This window comes from Anastrepha ludens, chromosome 3 (assembly GCF_028408465.1).
Source record: "Anastrepha ludens isolate Willacy chromosome 3, idAnaLude1.1, whole genome shotgun sequence".
Lineage (NCBI taxonomy): Eukaryota > Metazoa > Arthropoda > Insecta > Diptera > Tephritidae > Anastrepha > Anastrepha ludens.
Window position 1 is genome coordinate 40,950,624 of NC_071499.1, and position 24,218 is coordinate 40,974,841.

General features: G+C 37.5%; 2 protein-coding genes across 2 annotated transcripts; both read right to left on the reverse strand.

Moving 5' to 3' along the window:
- Positions 1-352: 352 nt before the first annotated feature.
- Positions 353-23,965, reverse strand: LOC128857807 (mucin-2). The gene is made up of 6 exons (XM_054093578.1): positions 23,840-23,965; positions 16,180-16,294; positions 6,783-6,943; positions 6,525-6,664; positions 4,465-5,839; positions 353-2,193 (listed from the first exon to the last, which is right to left on the reverse strand). Exons 1-6 carry the CDS (start codon positions 23,943-23,945, stop codon positions 914-916), a joined length of 3,177 nt encoding a protein of 1,058 aa, XP_053949553.1. The 5' UTR covers positions 23,946-23,965; the 3' UTR covers positions 353-913.
- On the reverse strand, positions 12,377-13,603 carry LOC128857808 (uncharacterized). The gene is made up of 2 exons (XM_054093579.1): positions 12,727-13,603; positions 12,377-12,663 (listed from the first exon to the last, which is right to left on the reverse strand). The coding sequence occupies exons 1-2, from the start codon at positions 13,145-13,147 to the stop codon at positions 12,398-12,400; spliced, it is 687 nt and encodes a 228-aa protein (XP_053949554.1). The 5' UTR covers positions 13,148-13,603; the 3' UTR covers positions 12,377-12,397.
- Positions 23,966-24,218: the final 253 nt, after the last annotated feature.

Sequence of the window (24,218 nt, forward strand, 5' to 3'; positions counted from 1 at the left end):
TGTATGATAGAATGAATCATTAAACGCGGTAACTTCCTCTTCTTTTGTTTTTGTTGTAATACACTAAAAATGTATAACGTCATTTTGTATGTTAAGTCATATTTGGTGTTTGCTTATTTGTAAGTATAAGTAGACTTGTAGACTTGTGTAAGTGTTGGTGTGTGTAAATCTAAACGATGATACTAAAATTTCCTTTGGCCTTATATTTCTTGTTGATTTTTGTTTTTGTTTTTCAAAAACCTACCAGTATTTATCTAACCATTTCTCTCTCTCTCTCTTTTCTTACATCCTGAGCCTTAGCTATTTTTGCACTTAAATTGTCTGCTTCTTCTTTCGCAGTATTTATTTAGTATATTATAAAACCGGTGCACAATTCAAAGACTCCATCGAAATTTGCGAAATGAATTTATGTTGCTTAGATGCATTTTCTAAACCCTTTCCAATCCATATCTATCTTAGCTCTCAAAATTGACATGCTACCTTAATATTTCATTCATAACCCATAGATTCTTTTTTTTGTTTTTCATTGGTTTCCCGGTTTGAAAACAAAGAAATGCTGCTCGCAACACTTTGATCTGCTACTGCTGCACTTTTTCTTGTATGTTTTAGCTTAAGCTGTACTTTTCCAGCTACTCTTTTCACTGCGCGTCATCTCGACTACTTCTACGGCTGCTACTATGCCTCTTATATGTATTCATACCTAAAAAACTTAGCTGCTTTATACCTACGTACAATTTTATTTTACCTCTCCTTGCTCGTATGTGATGCCAAGTAAATCATTTCTAAGCCTTTTCGCTTGCCCCTTCGCTTCTTTTATCTCTGCATCACTACCTTCCACCACATTGCTCACTTTCGTCCATTTACCTTCCTTTCTTCCGTCCTGCCTATCCGTCTATCGCTCGCCATTTTCCGCTTAACCTAATATTTTCTTAAAATAGCTGACAGTTTCCGGCTGGGTCAGCACGCGATGACGATTTGGCTTGTAGGGTGGCGTTTCTGTGGTTTCTTTTAAGAAGTTCCGTGTCGGCGTTGGCTGTTCGGTAGTTGCGGCATGATGATTCTTATGCTTGCCTCTGCTTTTCTCGATGCGTGGCTGGCAAGTGCGGTGTACACGCGTCAGCTTCTTGCCATCGGCGCCTTCGGTTGCAGAACTCTCGTCTGTAGCGCCGCTGGCAGTTGTCGACTCCATATCTGTGTCACTGTTGCATGCTGTAGTTGTTGTTATTGTATGTGTGGCTGTTGCTGCCGAAGCGGTAGCGGCAGCAGTAGTTGTAGTCACTGTAGCCAAGGTTGGCGTTGATGGCACTCCGGTCACCATAGCTGCGCTTCCGCCTGGTATTGCTGCGGCTGCTGCTGCTGTTGTTGTTGTCGTTGCTTTTGTTTGCTCGTCGAGTAGTAGCTTATGTGCTGTGCTTGGGCCCTTCATTGTTTGCAATTCATCTGCCCCTGCTGTTGCTATTGCTGTGGTGACCGGGGTTTCCGCTGCTATATTAGTTGTCTTCACTGTCATTTCTTTTGTAAGCTCCTCAGAGTCCTTTGTCTGCGAGTTCCGCTTAACTGACTTCTCAATTTCATGTGTCACGACGGCGTCAGCAGTTCTCATTGTGGTTGCCGATTCTGTTGTTTTTACTGTCGTCTGCGTTTTTATTGTTGTTGTTGCTGTTATTGTTGACGGCGATGTTGTTGAATGGTGCTTGTTAGCAGCGGATGCGACCGTGGCTAATGGCGTTGTAGGCGTATGTGAGCCTGTCGTTGTTGTTGTTGTTGGTGTTGCTGTTGTTGTTGTAGTTGCAATAACTTCTTCGTTATTTTTTCGTATTTTCTCTGTAATACTTTCAGCTTGTGGCTGAGCTTTAATACTAGTTTGTTCGCCGCTTTGTTGCTGTTGTTGTGGTTTTGCTGTCACAGTCGTGCCGTCAATTAACTTCGCAGTTGGCTGCTGTTGTTCTTTTACTGACAATTCATCGGTCGGCTGCTTTGTCAAAACGTCAACATCAGCTTTTGTGGGTATTGTTGTTGCTACTGCTGCTGCTGCTGGTTTTATTGCTGCCATTGTGGTGGTCAGCGTTATTGTAGTCTGCGCTTCAAGATCAGATTTATCAGCTTTCACAGTTGTCGCATGACTTGGCGTTGATACAGGGTGTGTGTGGTTGGTTGGAGTGCTGTGGTGGGATACACCTTCACTGGGTTTACCTTGAGAATGACAAGCAAATAAGAAGATTAGGTAGATAACTCATTATAAGAATTTGTGTTGGATGAGTGAAGTTGTGAGGAGGTTGACATGTTTTTTTCTTAAGAAGTTTAAATATTGTATATTATTTTCATAAAACAATTACATTGACTAGCGACTGAAAACCCAAAAGATAGTCAGACAACTTTTTCTTTTACATAACTATAGGCTGGGCCATGTAAAATTTGCTTCTTGAATCGGCTATAAGAAAAAACTAATCATAATTTTTTCAAACATTCTTTTTAATTTTGAAGATTGAACATTATCATTTATGAATAAAAAATAATATCGTTCAAATGACTGCCACGACTGGCTTTACAGTAGGCCATTAGATCAACCCAATATTTAAGCACATTTTCGATTGTTTGGGCTCCAATTTCATGAATGGCAACTTCGATTTCGTGTTTTAAAGCATCAATCGTCTCTGGATGGTTCGGTAGCCAAAAGCTCGAGTGTAACTTTGGCAGTGTGACAAGTTGCACCGTCCTGTTGAAACCAAATGTCGTCCATGTCATCCTCTTCAATTTTCGGAAACAACTCGTTGAGCATGTCACGGTAACGCTCACCATTTACTGTAACCGCGGCTCCTCGCTCATTTTCGAAAAAAATGACCCGATGATGCCGCCAGACCAAAAACCGCACCAAACAGTGACTCCTTGTGGATGCATTTGCTTCTCTACAGTAGCGTGTGGATTTTCTGAGCCCCAAATCCGATAATTTTGCTTATTGACGTAGCCACCGATGTGAAAACCAGAAAAGAAGAAGAAGACTCCCACTTTGGAAATAGGTTTTCAATATTTCCCAATTTTTTCAAGCGTATAGCGTCCTATTTCGTAAATGTCAAACCTTTAAGTAAATTATGCACACATTTGACATGTCATTTGTGTTACCTTTCTCAAAAAAATAGGTGGTTCAAAAAGCAAACGCTATATGGCCCACCCTGTACATACCATTAAAAGCAGTACATATTTGTGTAGTTTTTCTTTTGGAGTCGAAACACAGTTTTTAAAAAATTGCACAGCGCTACAGCTTAAATCGATATTTAAAGAAGGAAGTTGTAGGTGATAGTGTGAGCTTGGTAATTAATTTCGCCTAACAAGAATCCCTTCTCTAGTTTGGAATTAAATTCCTCCTACCAAGAAACCCTCATATGAGCCTTTTCTGTAATAGTGTCAATTAGTAATGTGTCTGGATTCATTTAAGGATTTCTTCCTTATTTGAGCTACACTCGAAAAAAGCCATCACCCTGGTATTACCGACACCTAAAACTATCACTAGCAACTGGTTTCACTTAATGCCGAACCTACAAGTTTGTTTTGTCGTATAGACTTATTGGCGCACTAAGTCCTGGGCACTCCTCGCGATTCAATTTCCAAACTCGTTGCTGAGTCGATGATCGGCACACACGCAAAACAGCTAGGTTTAATTAAGAAACTTTGGTGACGTTTCAGAGAAGGAAACTGTTGAGCACTTTCTTCGTAAATGGCAGCTAGACGATTAAGGTCACTGAATGCTCCTTTCTTCGAAAGCTTGTGCAACTGCCATGTGCTTATACTCACATCAGTTTTAGAGTAATTAAAGGTTCGATTAAAAATTTCGAGTTCGTGGATGTTTGGCCGTTTCTTGGCGGTATATTCATACAATTTTTTTTTCAACTGAAAGGGTAAGACTGACCCACCTTGATTTACCTTAAAGATAAAGTTTTTAATTAAATTAGATGTGGTTCTCTTTGGTGCAACAATTAATGGGCCTTGCGGAAATTGTATGTATGTATAATGGGCGCGTACACCCTTTTTTGGGTATTTAGCCGAGCTCCTCCTCCTATTTGTGGTGTGCGTCTTGATGTTGTTCCACAAATTCAGGGACCTACAGTTCTAAGCCGACTCCGAAAGGCAGATATTTTTATGAGGATCTTTTTCATGGTTTGCCATTGCCTGCCGAGAGGTGACCGCTATTAGAAAAATGTTTTTCTTAATTTGGTGTTTCACCGAGATTCGAACCTACGTTCTCTCCGAATTCCGTATGGTAGTCACGCATCAACCCCGCCTTGCGGAAATTGGTTATTGCTAAAATAATATTTGAGAGGAATTTGATAGCCACTATCGCTATTGCAGGCGCTGGGAACGCGCTTGGGGAATGGAACAACATGACAGGCAAGAAAATTAGCTTTGATCCAGCAGTCAGAGAATTCTGCTTCTGAACTGAAATATTTTAGTACGAATTTGTTGACTTACCCGCACCCACTGTGAGCTCCCCATGCCCAGCATGCATAACCGCTCCCTCATGCATCCCATTGCCATGGTGCTCAGCACCCGAATGCTCATTATGCTTCAGCGGTGGCACATAATGCGACTTCACCAACAACATGGGTGGTATGAAATGCGAATTGTCCGCAGATTCCTTTACATGTGGATGCTGCGACTCCTCGCTCATAATATTGCCTCGCTGTTGCTGTTGTTGTGGATGCATTGGATGGCCTATGGTTGCGGGTAACTCAGTAGCAAATTCATCGAAATCAATTGATTTAGGAGACGTGTGAGGAGCTGATGAGCTGCTGGGCATTGAAGAGGAATATACGTGCGATTCCGACTCGGTTGAAGAGTGCGCGCTTGTAGTTGTAACAGGTGCTGGATGAACTGGAGGCGTAATAGTGGACGCTGTTTCAGTGCTTGAACTGACTCCATCCTTCTGAGTTGTTATTTTAGCTTGATTTACATTTGCACTTTGGGTGATGCTTGAAGACGGGGCCAATGTTGGTATTCCAGTGCTGCTGGGCGCGACTGTTGTCGGTGCTGCGGTTGTGGTAGTAGTGGTGGTAGTAGTTGTTGTTGTTCTAGCTATGGGTACTACTGTATTGCTGCTTGTTGTGCTAGTGGTTGCCAAAGTGGCATCAAAAAGTACTCTTTTCTGCATCTCCTCTTTCATTCTCTGCGCTTGCTTTTCTTCGCTCACTGTCTCCTCCGACGACTTCTCGGTTAAGGGCGCCATTGTCTTTAGATCTTGCGGGAGCACTTTTTTCTTGTGCGGCAATGGTTCTGTTATTTCATTAGACACCTCATCATCTTCGGGGCCAACGGGCTCCATCATTTCCGGTTCACCGCTTTGTTGTGGTTGATCGCCTAGCATCATATCTTCCAAAGCCAATAACTGTTGTTGCTTCTTTGGTTTTGGCGTTGGTGGTGGTAATTGAATGGTTTCATCATATTTCTGTGCTCGATTCTTTTTCTGGTAATCACCGTCGCTAGTCACAATCACCTTCTTGGCTGCCTTCTTCACCGGTTTCGGTATCTCGCCTGGTATATGGTAATTGCTCATGGGAATTGGCGCCTCATCAGCCTGCATCAGTTCGTCCACATTGAATTGCTCGATGAGTCGTTGTACAGTATTCTTTTCAGTCTGTACCTGCTCAGAGAGGTCACTGCTGCTGGCCGAGCCATAAGAGGTTTCCCCTAGCGGTAGAAGTTCGATATCGTTGTTTTCGTTGTTGTCCGTGCGAATACTATTGATGATTTGGAGTGATTTGAAGTGAGAATTGGTTATGTCGTTGATGCGTTGAGCTTCGAGACGTTCGCGAGGACAGATCAGGTCACGCAAAGCTCGATCGCGATCCTGTGTAGACGGAAGGAAACGAAGAAGAAGAAAAGTGAGTTAAAAATATGCCATTTATTTTCGATGAAATAAAGTACAATGAGTACAATTCGTTATGCAATTTTTGGTTTACTTTTGTAAGTGTTGAATTAATTTTTATGCTTTAGTTACTTGGCAACTTTATTTTGTTTATTTAGATCTTCAGTCAAAATGCACTTCTACAGTCTTTTTTCAAGCTTCTACTTGTAAGCAGGCACTGCAAATCTATTTGCGTTTATACTTACAAATAAAAACTGAATTGTTATTATCACAAGAAATAGGGCGTATAATACAAAAATAAGTCTTACAATTTACGACAAATTTATCCACTTTTGAAGGAAAATAAAGCTGAAAAGCTATTTCGAAGATTGCATCTGCCGCCTGCATTTGCCATCCGAATGGTAAGAATTTTTTTTATATAAATCACGTAAAAACTAATTCTAGGCCTTTTTTCATGCCCTAGAATACTGTTATTCCTTAAGTACTTGCAACTGATCTAATATTCCCTACATTCGCCTCGCATAAGTCTGACAAGAGAGCCACATGGCCTTAATCAACCTACAATTTTTGTGACCCTTCCTGTATTTAGGGAAACTATTTCTAAATAGTCTTTAAAATGCAAAATCCTTGAATTTACAGGTTCAAAAAACATTTACACCCCACTCACCTGCTTTCCTTTGCACGACTGCTTTAACAGGCCCTCCTCTGCACAATTCCGTATCAATTCAATGCTTGCCGTATCAGCCATATATTGCATAGTCAGATTGGGCATATCCTTGAGTATGCAAGCGTCAGCCCAGGAAGGCACTAAAGTGGCAATAAATGAAAAGCAAAATGAACAAGACAAGTAAAATGAGAAAACATATACATAGGCGTATTTCTAAGTGTGTCACTCCCTGGTGCATCAGCAAATGCGAACACTTACCCGGCATTTCGCAGAGGAACGATGCAGTCTCGGGGCCGCCGCAGCGCAGCGCATGCCAACGATAATCGCGTATGGGGTCGATGACGGCGCAGAGTGGTGCATCCATTAGTGGCAACGATTCGGCCCAGTAGCCAGTGTCGGTGACCAGTGGGCGAGAATTGCTAGAGAAGGGTAAAGGTGGAGCAAGAAATATTGAACAATTAAGTGTAGGGAAAAGTTGAGGTGTATGTGTTTGTGCTTGCTTGCTATTAGAAAACACATAAATTGAGGTCTAGTTTTAGGCGGACATCCCATTGAAATCTCTTTGCAGCAACAGCGATTAGAAAATGCAATGCTTTTAGACGTATTCAGCGCATTTCATTCGTAAGCTTTAATGGAGGGCACATGACCTGGTAAACACATAAATTCATACACACACACACACACACACACACAAAGAGATGCACTTATGCACCTAAGCTTGGAGGCGTCTGTGTAGGTGGATGTGCAAGTTGGTCTATTAGAAGATGAATGAATGGCGCTGATTCTACGAGTACAATGCGAGGAGTGTTTGGAATAATTTTTGTTTTTGTGTTTTTCACTCTTCAGAGCAGCAAATGGAACATGAAAATGAGGTGCCCAGTGTACTCGTATGTCGATAAGTGAATTTGAAATATCGTTTAATGCGGACTGAAAAGTATAATATGTGGGGTTATGTCAAATAGTACTTAAATTAAGGGGGGAGCCTGGTTTATAAGGTCAAAAAAATCAATTTTTTTTTCTCGTTTTAAGCGATTCCTAATATATTTCAGAATATTCACACAAAGTTACAGAGCCTAATTCTCAATATTTCCGTAGATACAAAGCCAAAGGTAGGCGAGCGTTAGGTAGTTACGCTGTGACCAGACAGCTATAGTACAAACTTTATCTTCTTTTCTCGACTTTTCATTTTTATGATTTCTTTGAATTGGCGTACATGAATGAAAAAAAACTAATGAACCTTTTGAAATGAATCATAGCTTGTTCCCTTCAGTATTAAATTCTCTTCTATTTGAACTAACAAAATAGATAAAAAAAAATTTTTCAAGATTTTTATACCAAGTTGAAGTGAATTTTTTCTTTATAGAAAGGCATTTGTGGAGTTTACTCCCTAAGAAACGATATATAAGACCCATGGTATGAAAAATATGGGTAGTAAAATCGTGTGAATCACCGGAAGTGTACGCTGACGGAACTGACGCGTTGCCCTTTTTCTATATTCTAGTGAGAAAAAGCACTGCCTACCTTGTGGCGCTGGTTTGTTGGTGCAAACTTGTAGGAAATATATATTTCCTTGTGGTTCCTAATTTCCAGTGAGAAATAACACTGCCCACATTTTGGTGCTTATTTCCGTTTCCTATCTAGTGCTTGTGCGTTCGTTGAGAACCTATAGGGTTTTTCAGTAAGAGCGCTTCAAATTTTGAACTTTTTTGAATAAAACACTAACGGTTTGACTTTTTTAACTAATTTTTTTTTTATTATCGAGTTTGAACATATACATTTAAGTATGAAATTCGATTTCTTTTGCATGACCACCGCGTGCACGTTTTACGAAGTCCAATCGTTGAACCCAGTTTTCGACCACTCTTTTGCATAAATCGGCCGAAATTCCAGCAATTTCGCGTTCAATATTGGCTCTGAGCTCACAAATCGTCGCCGGCTTGTTACTGTAGACCAATGACTTCACATAACCCCAAAATGGGACGGCTTGTTAAATGGACCGTAAAATGGCCGTAATGCTCTTAAAGTAGCAGCAACAGAACGATTATTTTCATAAAAAATTTGCACGATTTGCAATCGTTTCTCAAGTGTGTAGCGTTCCATGATGAAATGTATACTAATGAAGTTTACAAATGACAAGCGAAAAACAAAAAATATTGTGTCGTTCGCCCTCCCTATCGGAAAAAAGTTGAAGCGCACCTATTGAACAACCCTATACATATACCAGTGATATCGTCTGAACCTTTGGAGGAGATTGTCTTCAAAAACCCTTACAATGGTTCATCTGCCAATTACACGCCAATGAACTACCGCTTAGACATTTGTTTGAATACATTGATGGCTCTACGTCTGAAAGCTTTAACGGTGAAATAGAGAAAAAATTGAAGGATTATGAGAAGCTTTCTTTCGTCAATTATAAGCCAATTATATTCACACTACCAGATATATCCAGTGAAAAAGATTTAAGTACGGATCAAAAATACCTATTTGATATTTGTAGTGCTATTATAAGTGGACATTGCAACTACAGCTTAAAAAAGAAAAACCCCAAAAAAATTGTTCATTCCAGGTGGCTTACTATAGCGAATAGAATAAATAAATTTAAATTTTTCCAGTAATATAGAAAAGGTCTTCATTTACTCCTTTTGCATATTAAATATATTTTTAAATATCACGGTAATCGTTCTTAAGGAGTAAACTCCAGTCGCGTGTCAGAACTGATGCACACACTTTTTTTTTCTTTAAAACCTCCAAAAAGTTGAAATTTTGGAATTTTTTCTCAGTTTTCTTAGTTCATCTAGAATAAAAAATCATGATAATTAGAAATCCATTAGAACTTTTTGCTTTAGATAATAATTACGAGCTGTATCTAGTACGCCAGTTGGAAACTCTTGCATTGCAGCGCTCTACTAATTTCTATGTTAAACATTTTTTTCAACTTATTTTAATCAGTACACAAATTTTTTATACTTTTTAAATGTTCATTAAAAGATAGAAAAAACTTTGCAGTGCTAAATTAATTTTTTCCTTAAAAACAAAAAATCGCAAAGAGATGCAATTTTTAGACCTCATAAACCAGGCTGCCCACTTAAAGCGAATGACTGAAAACTTTTCAAATTCTTTGAATGAAAAGCTTTAAAAATAATTTTTTATATATATTACATAATTAGCGCTTTCACCCTTTTTTGCGCTTGGCGAGCTCCTTCTCCGATTTGTTTTGTGCATCTCAATATTTTTCCAAAAAGGCAAAAACGTACAATTTTATGCCACCCCCGATCGTTGGATGGTTTTCCATGACAAACTTTTTCATTGGAGAAATACATACTTTCGGAGGTTTGCCATTGCCTGCCAAGGGGCGAACACTAAACGAAAAAACCTTTTTCTAACTTTTGAAGCTTAGTGTTTGATGGCCGGTGTTTCGAACCCAGACACAACTGACATATTTGGCTGCAGAGTAAAATTTGGTTCTTACTAAGAACTAAGAAGTTTGACGTGCATAGTACGCAATGTTCGATTTCAATCTTAATGAAAATAAAAAAAAAAAAAGGAAAAGAGAAAAAAAGAAAGAAAAAGGAATTCGTATGGATAGCTCAACAATTTTTCGCAAATTTACTCAGCTACAATATCATAACTCAAAGTTCGTGTTCGCAAGCTGACGTGTGATTAATTGCTGCAGTATTTTTAAAATTCTCTGTAGTTTTTTTTCTACCAAAATTTTTATAATTCTCCACAATCATAAATAAAAGGAAGATGTTAAATATCTAACAAAAGTTTTCGTAAAATGAACAGTTATTGCGTGATTACAAAACTAAATCATTGCGCCAATCAGTTTCATCTCAACAAGCAGAATAAGATCCGTAAAGTGTGACAGTCCACCAACACTGAGCTGGCTCTCACGGCTAGAAACGAAGATTGAAGCGCAAAAGGAGAGCATCATCTCTGAGCAAACAGCTCGTTTGTTTCAATCTGAATATTGCGTTATGCAGACGATTGGTGAGTTGACGGCGGGGTGAGCAAACTTAAATAAGTATGTAAAAATCAAGGTGGATTTATTAAGGTGACAGCATTCACCCAGCTGAATTTTTCGCCGTAGGTATGGCTTACGTCAAAATGATATGCTTTGTTTGTATGTATTGGTATGTTTACATTCGTATTTTTACATTTGATTACTGATTTTGACGTGATGCTAGGACCAAACGCAACAACAAATACATGTAGGGTTTTACTTATATGTGTTTGCTGTCATCTGTAATAAATTCGCCTTGGTAAAAATCGTTGAAGTTCGACTTGAAGGAGTGGAGAAAGAATGCGCGCGTTTGTACAACAACTACGCAATGATGTCGCAGTACTCAGTATAAAAGTTGACGAATGTGAAAACGCTTCAGTGCCATCAGATCTCATTCAGATCAGGGAAATTTCGCTCGCCAAAAATGAGAGATTGACTGATTGTTTTGCTCGGCTATGTGTCTGAGAGTGATCGCTCTGTACCTACTATATAGTTTCGCAAAATCAAAAAACGACCGCTTACACTTCGGGACGTTGATCACAGTGCAGATAACAAAATTTATGTACATGAAAGCCTAACAAAGCAAAATCGCGAAGTCATGCAGTTTGGCACTGAGTTTAGAAGATTAAAACAGCTCACTTATGTGTTCTCCGTGCATGGGAATGTTTTTGTTTGTGTGTAAACACAAGGCGAGGTAGTAAAGTTGAGAAGCGTAGTTAACATAAAGCAAATTGCAGCAATAAGCGAATGAAAGCCTCCAGCATCGAATATTACGGCAGTTAAAAACGAAATATGGTTTACAAATATGCCTTCGAAACTTTTTCTCTTCATATCTTGAAAATTATAAAAGGATTTTTTAAAATCTATTATATTAAGTAGGTGAAGAAGAATGGGACGATGTCATAAATATCACGTTTTTAAATTACTGAGAAAACGATTGGAATTGATGGTCTAGATTAAAAAAAAAATCGATTTTCGAAAGTATTGGCTTTTAAGAATAAATTGCCAAAGTTTTGGAAGGATATTTCCTGTGTTTTCGATCCTACAGCCGTTTTAGCAGGTAGAGAGAGATTCGTAACGCGGTCACTCTCAAAACTTTAAACTAAATTATCTCAAAACTTCGTTTTTTGGCCTGGTGTTGTCAAAAACATAAAAAAATTTCAACCAAATCGTCTGAAATTGTTATATGTTGTTCACAACATTAATGGCTATCGCCCGTACTAGAATCATATTATCATTTCAATAAATTCGTTTTTTTTATTAAGAAACTGAAAAAACCCGATGTTTTGAGTGTCAAATTCAAACCGCGCCATTTTGTCAATTTTTTTGTATTCTAGTACGGGACATAGCACAGTCATACTGATTAACATAGGTGGGCACTTTGCAGTAACAGTAAGAATGCAGTAAATATAATATTTTACTGATATTGCAATTTAATTTTCATTACCAGTAAACTTTTACTGATTACTGAAAAAAATTTGCATTACCAGTACACTTTTACTGATTACTGAAAAAAATTTGCATTACCAGTACACTTTTACTGATTACTGAAAAAAATTTGCAGTAAAAATATTTTTTTACTGATTACTGAAAAAAATTGCAGTAAAAATATTTTTTTACTGATTACTGAAAAAAATTTGCAGTAAAAATATTTTTTTACTGATTACTGAAAAAATTGCAGTAAAAATATTTTTTTACTGATTACTGAAAAAAATTTGCAGTAAAAATATTTTTTTACTGATTACTGAAAAAAATTTGCAGTAAAAATATTTTTTTACTGATTACTGAAAAAAATTGCAGTAAAAATATTTTTTTACTGATTACTGAAAAAATTGCAGTAAAATTACTGTTAATATAATTTTATTTGCTATTAGCTATTAGCCTTTCTTAACACAAGCATTTCAAAATTTGCATCGCTGAGTTTTTGCCTTCTAGACTGATTTACAATTCCAGCGAATGAAAACAACCGTTCTACAGGTGCAGATGACGGTAATGGGGTATTATATTTTAAAAATACGTTTTTAATAGCCTGATATTTATTTAGGCAACTTGTTGTTTCTTCTCGTTCGGCCAGGTATAATAGCGTTTCTTGCAGATAATTTTCCGAGTCAGTGGAACCACATTGTATGCTAATATCTATTTAAGTAAATATATGCATAAAACAAATATTTAATTGAAAACCAAGTGTAAACAGTTTACCATTACTTTCATCCCCGAAGTCAAAAAATGTTTTTTGAGGTGGTTGAGGTAGAATACGAGTTTTGGCACAGGCTACTTTTCCATACTTGACCACATAAGTGTTGAACATTTTTTTAACTTCCTCTTCTGTTTGCGTTTTAGCTGTTTCTAAAAGAGCTTTCACAAATCGCAACTTAATGTCAGGGACAGAAATAGCGGCAATAACAGCATCCCAAGCGTCAGGCTGAATCAGGAAGTACTTTTCAAATCTTTTAAGCAAAGCTTCATGCATTTTTTTGCTACTTTCGGTTAAATACTTCAAACTTTTAGGCTCCAAACGACGCATTTTTATACTTAAGGACACTATAGTGGGTATGAAATAACCAAAATACATGGTCTTTTCACCCTGAAGGAAATCGATTGCTTCTGCAATAGGTCTCATAAGCTTTACGTATTCCTCTAAGTACTCAAGCTCACCACTGAGAATGGTAGGAATTTTTAAACGGAAACACAATTCTGCTAAATTGGTTTTGTGCTCCAGTAACTTATTTACGGAATCATAAAGCGAGTTCCACCTTGTTATGCATGGAGTTATTAAATTCGCATTTATCACTCCATTAACTACTTCTGCAGATTTCGGTCTATTGCATTTATTCCAAAGTTGTGTGCATCTGTGCAGTAAGAAAATATGTAAATATAAAAAATTTCAATTAAATTGAAGGATTTTTTGCCTTTGGAAAGATCTTTTGTGAATATCTTTTATATCCTGACTTGAAGAATTCATAATTTTGTTGAAATCGGTTGAAGCCAAAAGATTTAGAGTGTGGCTCGCACAAGGAAAATGTTTCGACAGACGTGGAGTTACAGATCGAAATTGAGGACCTGAAACAATTGTCGAGTCATCTGAATCGGAGTCAGTGGAAGTTTCCTCATCACTGTCATGTTCATTTATAGATCCTAAATCATTGTAAATCATTAATTGAATATATTGATTGGGAATAAATACGTGTATCTGATATACTATACTTTATCACTTACTTAATTCAACTCCAAATTCTTTAAATGCTTTAACGAAGTTGGATCCATTGTCAGTGATCGTATAAACTATTTTTTCAACTGGCAGTTTATATTGCTTATTTATGTCGCATATCATCTTCGTCACACGATCAAAGGAATGAGTTCCCTTAAACCTCCGACAAGCCAGTGCTACAGACATCCGCTCAAAATTGTTACAATCTAGCCAGTGGCAAGTGTAACCAAAAAATGATTTTTTTCCACCTGACCACACATCAGCAGTTACACACACGTATTCAATTTTATCCAGCTCAATAACAATATTTTGAATATATTTAGTGTGGCTCTCCAAAAGTAACCTGGTAATTGAGCGACGGCTCGGAATACTTTTACCAGGAAATAATTTTTTGAAACTTTGTTCACTGACTATGGACAAGGGAGACGTTGTGTTGCAAAGAAAGTCCAAAATGTCACGGTTAAAAGAAGATTTCCGGCCTACGCTCTGCCTTCTTTCTTCTTTTATTGATTTGAAGTCGCAAAATTTTTGTGGATGTTCTTTTTTCAAATGCTTGATAAAATTGGAGCTAATACGAAGCGAACCTTTTACTTTTTTTCAACACACTTGACAAGCACCAATCAATTCACACATTCTTCTTTGATGAGGAGTTTTGTTCATCTGCATTTTAATGAAATTGTGAAGCTTTAAATAAAAAACAAGAAAAAAGATCTCCGACGCACCGAAGATAATATACTCTTGCTAAGCCCTAATAGTATCTTATTATCTAAGATGGGACTGCAACAGTTATAACTTTTATAAAACAAAAATTCGTCTTTATCATTATTTTTTGTTGTAAACTTTATTCCAAAATTAATTGAGCCTTAGTAAGAGTATAACATATACAGTGTTGTTCTTTTGTATCTTTTTAATCTTACCGTCTCCACAATTTTGAAAAATTTTTCACTAAAGAGAATTTTACTGACACCAACCAATTCTTTGTTTGTCATCGAATCTGGTGTACTTGAGGTTTCACTTAAATTTTAACATCCAATATCGTGACTTGTTTCTATGCTCCGACCGTTTGAACCACTTGGAATATTTTGTGCGCAAACAAAATCTGAATCATTATCACTATCGGACTGTAATGCATTCATTTTAATGTATATTATAGTATTTCACTTAATAATTTTTCCAATATAGCACTTTAAACGTTTAAAATAATTATTACGATTACGCTCGCAAACTTATGACCGAATAGAATAATCACCTGTTTTATTCATTGATTGCGCACATGGAAAATATTACAAAAGACTTTATAGTCTAGCGAACCTGACTTGTTGATACCCTGCAAAATATTTGCAAATTATTCATTCTTCTTAATTTAAAGAGTACTTATTATTATATTGAAGTAAACTTGATTTGACAAACGAAAGAACGTAGGTTAATCGATTCTGACAAAGAAGCTGATAATTTATGTAAAAATAATATATCTTTAACCTCTACTCTTTCTATGTTGTATAGATATGTGTAGGGTGCAATAAATATTTATTGGCCTATTTTTTTCAGTGCATCTTCATCCAATTCTTTTGTTTGGATTGTACGACAGTTACAGTTATGGGGTTATTATTTTGTTATTTAGGAAAATAAGAGAAACAAAAAAAAAGAAAGAATTATTGAGTACATAAATGATTGAATCTCGTGATGAGAGTGTATTACATTTTGACTTCCCATAAACAGTAAATATTATACTGATAATGCAAATCAAATTATATTATTAGTATTTTTACTGCAATTTTTTTCAGTAATCAGTAAAAAAATATTTTTACTGCAAATTTTTTTCAGTAATCAGTAAAAAAATATTTTTACTGCAAATTTTTTTCAGTAATCAGTAAAAAAATATTTTTACTGCAATTTTTTCAGTAATCAGTAAAAAAATATTTTTACTGCAAATTTTTTTCAGTAATCAGTAAAAAAATATTTTTACTGTAATTTTTTTCAGTAATCAGTAAAAAAATATTTTTACTGCAATTTTTTTTCAATAATCAGTCAAAAAATATTTTTACTGCAATTTTTTTCAGTAATCAGTAAAAGTGTACTGGTAATGCAAATTTTTTTCAGTAATCAGTAAAATTTTACTGCTTACTGCTATTTGTAATGAAGTAAATTTATAATGCAGTGTGCCCACCTATGCTGATTAATAATGGTTTTGGTGTTTGTGTTTCAGATAAATAGAAGAGCCAAAATGGACAACACGTCCAGGTCCAATTTTTCGGGAGGGTCAACTTTAGCGCCATTTTTTAAATTAAAAAAGAAAAATATTTCATTTTTGTATGTAAAAGAAGTTTCTGGTGAACATATTTGCAATAATATCCTGCTATCTATATTCTATATTTTCAACTTATTATATGCATTGAAATAGCAAATAAGAAATGATTTACTTTAATTGAAATTTGAATACTTACGACCACATAAAACGTTCTGAGCTCTGCGGCCTCATCAAACCGATCCAAACAATATCATTCACATCCAGCTCGCGCAAAAGGTCCCTTGTTGCATCAAATTGGAAGCTATTATCAACTGGAAAGAAATATAATTTTTAAGTAGATTCATAGAAATACTTGAAAATAAAAGTGAGTTCATTAGGGCGGGTCGATTTAAAAATCGCTCATTGCTCTGTGAAAATCGTATTCTAGGGATCAAAATAAGAAACTTTGCCGAAGAAACCATATCTCTAAAACGAATTCTGATGTGCCCCAATTTGACTCGAGCGAAAAATCCCACTTTGACCCATTTAGAGTGCTCCAATCGAGTCCAAGTGTATGACCGACCCCCACTAACTTTGGTCGGCCGATTCACCCATGGCACACCCCCTGGAACTCTCCTGGGGGGTTCCCCATACAATCATTTCAAAATATCACCATTTTTGGCCTTTACATGAGAAAAGAAACTAAAAAGTTCGACCCAAATTGGGGGACATCAGAATTCGTTTTAGAGATATGGTTCCGTCGGCAAAGTTTCTTATTTTGATCCCTAGAATATGATTTTCATAGAGCAAGGGGCGATTTTTTTGCCTCCCACAAATCGACCCGGCCTAGAGTTCAATCATATTTGATTGTGAAAAGAGATTTAAATATTTTAAATATTCTTATATTTTGGTTTGTTGGAAGGATTTAGTTGAAAAATTACTGAAATTATGCGTTGTGATTTCTTATTTTGTCAAAATTTATAACTTTTGAAATTTTTGAAGTGAAACTTCTTAGGCGTCCAAGGACGAGCGAGAATGGAGAATACAATTTTAAGGCCATGCAACGTTTTGGACATTTTCGTTCTGCGAGAGAGAAAGCAGATATAACGTAGAGGAAAAGGAGAGAGAGAGAGCTATACCTTACGTATATCTTAGATTCTCTTTAGGCTATTTTTTCTGAGTTTTTCCTTGTGGTTGCTAATTTCTCGTCAGAAACAAGACTGCCTACTTTTTGGCGTTTATTTCCGATTTCTGGCTAGTGCTTGTGCGTACTCTAAAGTGCTCTCCATTCCGGCGTCGGATTTATTGGTATTGCGTTGCAGTAGTTTGTGCCGTTGCTGCGGTCTTGGAATCGCCGCGTTTGTGCGGGTGATAAACGCTCGGAGTAGTGCGCGTTGTTGCCACGGTTTGTGTCCGGCGTTTACCTACACCGGTCGACCCTTCTCCGTTTGCGTAAATTTTGTCTATTTGTATTCTCTGCAAATGTTGTGAATTTATTTAGACATATATTCTTAAGTAGCGGAAAGGTGATGTTAACTGTTTTCTTCGATTGCCAAGACGTAGTGCACCATGAGTACCTTCCATCGGGCCAGACAGTCAATAAGGAACATTATTTATCCATTTTGAATCGTTTGAGAGATGCTGTACGTCGCGAACGGCCGGAAATGTGGGCAAATAATTCTAGGATTTTGCATGATGATAACGCACAATCGCACCGAGCCCAAATTGTGCTGGATTATATGGCCAAACCCCAAGTAAATACCATCGTGCAAGCACCGGACTCACCTGATATGGCTCCATGTGATTTCTTTTTGTTTCCCAAGTTGAAGTTACCACTTCGTGGAAGGAGATTTCAGTCGATACAGAAGATCAAAGAGAATGCGACGAAGGAGCTGAAGCCCATCCCTCCGTCGGTGCATGGATAACTGGGTTAAACGTTGGAACGTGTGTGGTGCTTCAGACGGGTCATATTTTGAAGCAGATCAAATAAATTGGCTGAAATTTAACTCTATTTTGTTTTATTTAAACATTCCCGGTACTTTCTGATCATAGGGACACCTTCAAATCACCAGTATATTACTAGAGCGAATAAAAAAATAGTATCAGCACCGACATCTCTTTTATGAGGACGGAAACTTATTTCCATACCCAATTATTGAATAACTCCCAATCAGTAAATTTTTTGGTCAGAGTAGGAGCTTGTTGTTTAATTTCTATGCCTTCCCTTAGTTTGAGGGTGAATGGTTTGAATTTAGGTATGCCCCTTTATATACTTGAAACTTCTTTTTTAAAGTTTTTTGGAGAATGAAAAAATCAATTCTGAAATCAAATCTGGAGTTTTATTTTGACCTGCTGACCAATGAGGAGGCTTGCCGGTGGAGATAAATTCACAGCCTGCTTCTCTTGCAGCTTTGTAGAGTTCACGTACTTTCGTTGCTGTGAGTCTTGAGCCCCAATGAACGTGTTTTACATTGAAGTCTCCTTCTTTTATGAGTCTCCCCATATGTGTTTGAAGTAGTTGTTTATACTGCCCTTGCTTGATGTTATGTCGTGGAGGACTCAAGGATGAAAGATACCGGGTTTGCTTGTTAGGACTGATAAAAAAAAGTTTTTGAGGGGATTTTACGTCATTCGTTTAGAGTTTCACAAAATTTGGCTTTGGCTTAGTGAAATACAGAACGAATCACGTCGGTATCTCTATCAAATGCGCTCAGAGGCGAATAACGGTCGTTTAGGTAGTACACCTCTAAAAACTTTTCACCATGTGAAGGACTATGTACTGCAGTTAAGTATAATTCGTTCATTTCGACATTTACTGCTAAGCTGGTGGATTGATATTCTGCAAGGCAGGTGAATTGAAATTTCTCAAATGATGGCTAAATATGAGTTAATCTGTATACTCGTACATTTTGCCAATTTGAGTACTGTGATAATTAAGGAAGTTTGTTTGATGCCTACTTGGAGCGCTGAAATGCAAACACTAAAATCGCTATCAGTTCATTTTTACTGGCATTCACTCTAAATCACCCCCGTTTTAGCTTCCCTATTCACGCACTACTTCTTTTGTGCTGCCACTCCGTCACTTTACAAAGGCACTTTCCCATTTTGCGAGGACTTCCTCTTGTCACGCACAGCTTATTGCTGTGTCATAAAGTTTTCATTTCTATCTCATCGCCTACATGCCAACTTCCCATAGTACATACGAGTATATGGCAGAAAACCAAACAAAAAAGCAGAAAAGGGATAGACGTGGCGATAACTCGCTGAGAACACTAGCTGGAGGAGACGAATAGCGAAGATAAAGCTGAAAAAAAATCACTTTCCCACTATCACTTTGTGTTCGCCCATTGCTAAATATTCAAATTATCGAAAGCTGCCGGCGGAATTTTTAAATTTTTCAATGTATTTGCCTGCCTTTTACGTATGCGTCCTTTATCGCCGCTGACAAAAAATGTCGCTGCCGGCACAAGGAAGCTGTCAGGAAGCATTATTGCCTTTAGGGCAAACTGCGAATTTGTACTACTGATAGGTCGAACTTTGTCGGCGCTTGCTGACATTATAACTGATAAAATGTCCCACGAAAAAATAAACAAAAAAAAAAAAATAAAAAAAGGTGAAAAAATACACACCAAAATAGCAAAAGGAATTGATGCGGCGGATATCAGCCACTATTGTGCCTTTTTCAATTTTTCACCGAAATTCTCTATGCACGTACTTTGTTGTTGTTATTTGATTTTGGTGGCAAACGGCGCAGCTTGACAAACGCTTGTTCAAAGCATTGTTAGTGTTGTCGCTGTGCTACTGTTGCGCTCGTCCAGCTGGAAATAACGATTGCCTGCAGCCAACTGACGCGTACTCTCAGTAGCCAACAGGGCGCATGAATTTTATATTTTCGCACATTTTTGTCCCCGCATTTGAGTCAAGCTACTTGTGTTGGTGTAGATGTCTACAGGTACATATGTACGCAAGCATAGCTACGAGCATACGAGTGTGTAAGCAGGCAAATATTCACTTGTATACAGCGCGTGAAGAAACTATAGCACCACATTTTGACCAGTTCTGAATACTTCTTTAAATTTTTATTTTCATATTTTTTTGATAAAAAATAAATTTCAAACTTTTTACAAAATTTATAAAAATTTGACCAATTTTTATGAACATTAAACGTTTTTTAATCAGAATTAAAAAAATGCATACCCAGTTTTTTATGCCTTTAAGGGGACAGATACCTGTAAAATTTCGAAAAAAAAAATTTTTTTTTTCATCACCTTTTGGCTCTACAGCTCTTTGTGAGCTTTGGTCTGCTGCACGTGGGACCTCCATACGTCTCGAACGCTTGCGACTTTTTGCCAGTTCGTTATTCTAAGTTTCTTGATGTCGTCCTCTAGTTCGTCGGTCCATCTTGTTCTCGGCCTTCCTCTTGCTCTAGTGTTGAACGCTCTGGCTTCTACGATTTTCTTCTGTGCCCTCGTACCGTCCATTCTTGTAATGTGACCAGCTATCTTAACCGCTGCACTTTGATGAAACGTAAAACATTTTCCCCCTTTATCAGTTGATCTAGCTTGTCGTTCCATCTTATCACAAAACAATTCACCAACCGCCTATAAGGAAGGAAAACGGAAACTGGGCAAGAACGAATACAGAAAAGGCAGCAACACTAGCAGACAATAACGCAGAAATATCTTCAAGCTCTACAACTCCCAATACTTTCCCGTTTGCATCAGAGCGAACTCATACTCAAAATTATATATTAAGACCGGTGACTACAAGAGAAATCCAAAAAATAATAAAAACTGATATAAAACCAAAAAAATCCCCTGGATTTGACCAAATCACAGGACTAATATTAAAACAATTACCATCTCGCGCAATAATCTACATACGCAACATGTTTAACGCTATGTTAGGCTTAAATATTTTCCGAAGGTTTGGAAAATAGCGGAAATAATTGCTATTCCCAAACCTGGCAAGGATCCAGCAATATCATCATCACATAGACCAATTCGCCTACTTCCTATTATGAGTAAAATATTCGAAAAGCTGCTCATTGTAAAAATAAGACCAATTATTGATCAACGCAAAGTGATCCCTGACCATCAATTTGGTATCAGACAAAAACACTCGACAATACAACAAATACACTGAGTATCACATAAAATATTAAGTCAGCTAGACGCAAAGAAATTCTGTGTTCGCATTTATTTGGACATAGAAAAAGCATTTGACAAGATTTGGCGCAAATGACTGATCACTAAGTTAAAACTAGTGCTTCCTAACAATATATGCAAACTACTGGAAAGTTACATAACGGATCGACATTTATACGTTAAGTTTAACGACAATACCTCATCACTCCGAAAAATTACAGCAGGAATTCCACAGGGTAGCGTTATCGGACCACTGCTGACATACCAGTGCCCACTGATGTAAATGCAATGTTGGCTACATTCGCAGAAAACAGAGTTTTACTCTATGGACATAGAAAGCTACAAAGAAGATGCAACAAATATTTAACAAAACCAAAGAATGGTTCGACTCGTGTAATATTAAAATAAATGCTCTGAAAACGCAGCAGGTTATATACACAACAAAAAGGAATTTCATACCAAGAAACGTCACCATAAATGGAACTCCTATTCCTACAGCCTTAGCTTCAAAATACCTACGTATTCATCTGGACAACAAACTACTTTGGAAGCATAACATTAAAAATAAGAAGGACCAAATCAAAAATAGTTTCAAATAACTCTACTGGTTGCTAAACAAAAACTCAACTTTGTCCTTGTACAATAAAGTTTTAATCTATAAAACAATTATAAAACCTACCTGGACTTACGGAATACAACTATGGGGAACAGCCAAAAAATCGAGCACTAATATTATACAAAGACAGCAGTCCAAAATTTTAAGAATAATAACTGGTGCACCTCGATGTATCTCAAAAACAGAGAACTGGACATTACGACAATCCCAGAAGAAATAACAAAGGTCAGCAGAGAGTATCAGGCAACGATAGAAACACACTGCAACAACGGAATAAATGTACTTCCTACACAAGAAGTCATGCGAGCCGGCCGACTCCAACGCAAACGACCGATCGACCTTACAGGGTTTGATTGGAAAATAATGAGCCTTCACGGGCGGAGCGTCTGCCAAGTGATCAACCGAATCGGCAGGTGGGGGAAAAGGGTCGTTGAACCTTCCCCGGTCCTGGTGTGTTAGGATTTTGCAGTAGCGAAAATGCAGTGATCGTTGGAGCAACGTTACTCGATCAAATTTTGCGTAAAGCTAAACAAAACGAGTACCGAAACCATTGGGCTACTCAAGGAGGCTTACGGGGACTAATCTCTGTCTAGTGCCCAGGTAAAACGGTGGCACAAGTCGTTTAAGGAAGGCCGAGAGGACATCAAAGACGAACAGCGATCTGGAAGGCCTTCGACGACGCAAACAGTTCACAAGGAGTTTGTACCTCCAGGAAGCACTGTAAACGCGGCATTTTACAAAGAAGTGCTCCTTTGGCTGAACAACCGCGTCGCCCGGGTTTGGCCCGACCTCGTCAACAATTGGACCCCTCATCACGACAATGCGCCGGCGCACACCGCCTTCCTCTGCACCTCTGCATTGGCCAAGATGGGGTTTCCGGTGCTTCCCCACCTTCCCTACAGCCCAGGCCTGTCCCCGCCGAACTTCTTCTTGTTCCCGCGCCTGAAAAGAAAGCTGAAGGGGAGGCGTTTCGACTCCATCGAGGCGATCGAGAAAACTGCGTCAGCCGAATTGAACGCGATTCCGGCTGATGAGTTTAAAAAATGTTTCCTGCAGTGGAAGGACCGCTACCAGAGGTGTATTGTCGCTCAAGGGTCCTATTTTGAAGAATATTAGTTGTATAAGCCAAACGGTTTAATAAAACTGCTTAAAACAAATAAGGCTCATTACTTTTCAATCAGACCTCTACATTCGCCACTTTAAATGATTCAAAAAAGAAAAAAATTTGTATTATTTTAATGAATAAGCAATCCGTATGCCAATTTTGAAAAAATACATTGACTTCTTCATTTTAAATAATTTCAATGAAAATCAGGGAAAATATGGCCGTTTATAGGTAGGTAGCTGTCCCCTTAAATTTTAGTAATATACAATAAAGTCGAAGTATGAAATGACTCAAAATTTTCGATGATTTTTGATAATTTATTTCCTGGTCAAGCAGTCGTGGTACTACAGTTCTTTCGCGCGCTGTTAATATATATATGTATATATATATATATATACATATGTTTATGTGGAAATTTGCATTTGTATGCGCCCAGAGTGCTTGTCTGTTTGCGCATTTTGTGGAGCATTTGCATTTCTTGTTTATTTATTTTTCCAAAACACACAACCAACAGCGGCTGGGCATTTCTACAGCACATTTTCTGTCCCTCGCATTTGTGCTGGTCGTTTTGTCATAAAATTTTGTTTTTATACTTTTTCTCATATTCTTCATTCCTTGCCTGCATATTTGCATTTTTCATTTTTATGTCAGCGTCGCCACCGCCGTCGCCAATGTTTTGCATTTGACAATTTTATTTTTCACAAATTTTTCGTGAACATTTTTTTGTCTCTATTCTTTCGATTTCTTATTTGCAGTTCATAGTTTAGAATGTCTGAAAGTGATTTTCTTCTCAGTTGCCTGCTGAGCAGTTGGGCTTCTCTGCCCAGTTAAGTTTCGCCATTACACGTCGTTTGCCATATTGAGTAGGGTCAAGTTGATTTTAAGTGCTTTGGCAATAACTTTACATTTTTCTTGGACTTTTGTTTAGGAGAGAGTTTTTTTCTTGGCTTTTTATACTATATAAATTGAAATCGTTTAATCTCGCTCCTTTACATATTCGGCTATTTACCTGTCACCAGATTGGCATGATGGAATTGGCAAACGGCATCTGCTTCGAACCAGGATATTCGATCACGGAAGAAGCGATAGAAAACATTGAGTCCTTCTTGCGGCATTGTCCAAGTATTGCTGACATTGACCTGAAGAGAGAAGTAGAAGAAAATTTGCAAATCAGTAAAAAGCAAAACTTAGTTTGTGTAGGTACATACATATGTATATACATATGTATATGTAACATATTTTTATTTTTTAATTTCATAGTTGACATTTTCGTCTACAAACTAAATTAAGAATCAGGGTACTCAATTTTGATTGGCTACAGAGAAGTTAGTGGACCTCTTTGCCTGCTGCGGGTTGTTGTTCATTTCGATAATGGCATATGTCGGCTG

Bases quoted from the DNA above. Each gene is read 5' to 3' on its own strand.
- LOC128857808 (XM_054093579.1), bottom strand. From the start codon at position 13,147: ATGAGACCTATTGCAGAAGCAATCGATTTCCTTCAGGGTGAAAAGACC. The intron at 12,664-12,726 runs GTAAACTGTTTA...TTACTTAAATAG, and splicing joins CTTCGGGGATGAAAGTAATG to ATATTAGCATACAATGTGGT.
- LOC128857807 (XM_054093578.1), bottom strand. From the start codon at position 23,945: ATGCCGCAAGAAGGACTCAATGTTTTCTATCGCTTCTTCCGTGATCGA. The intron at 6,944-16,179 runs GTAAGTATTCAA...ACCCTTCTCTAG, and splicing joins TCAGAACGTTTTATGTGGTC to CAATTCTCGCCCACTGGTCA. The intron at 6,665-6,782 runs GTAAGTGTTCGC...TTGCCACTTTAG, and splicing joins GTTCCTCTGCGAAATGCCGG to TGCCTTCCTGGGCTGACGCT.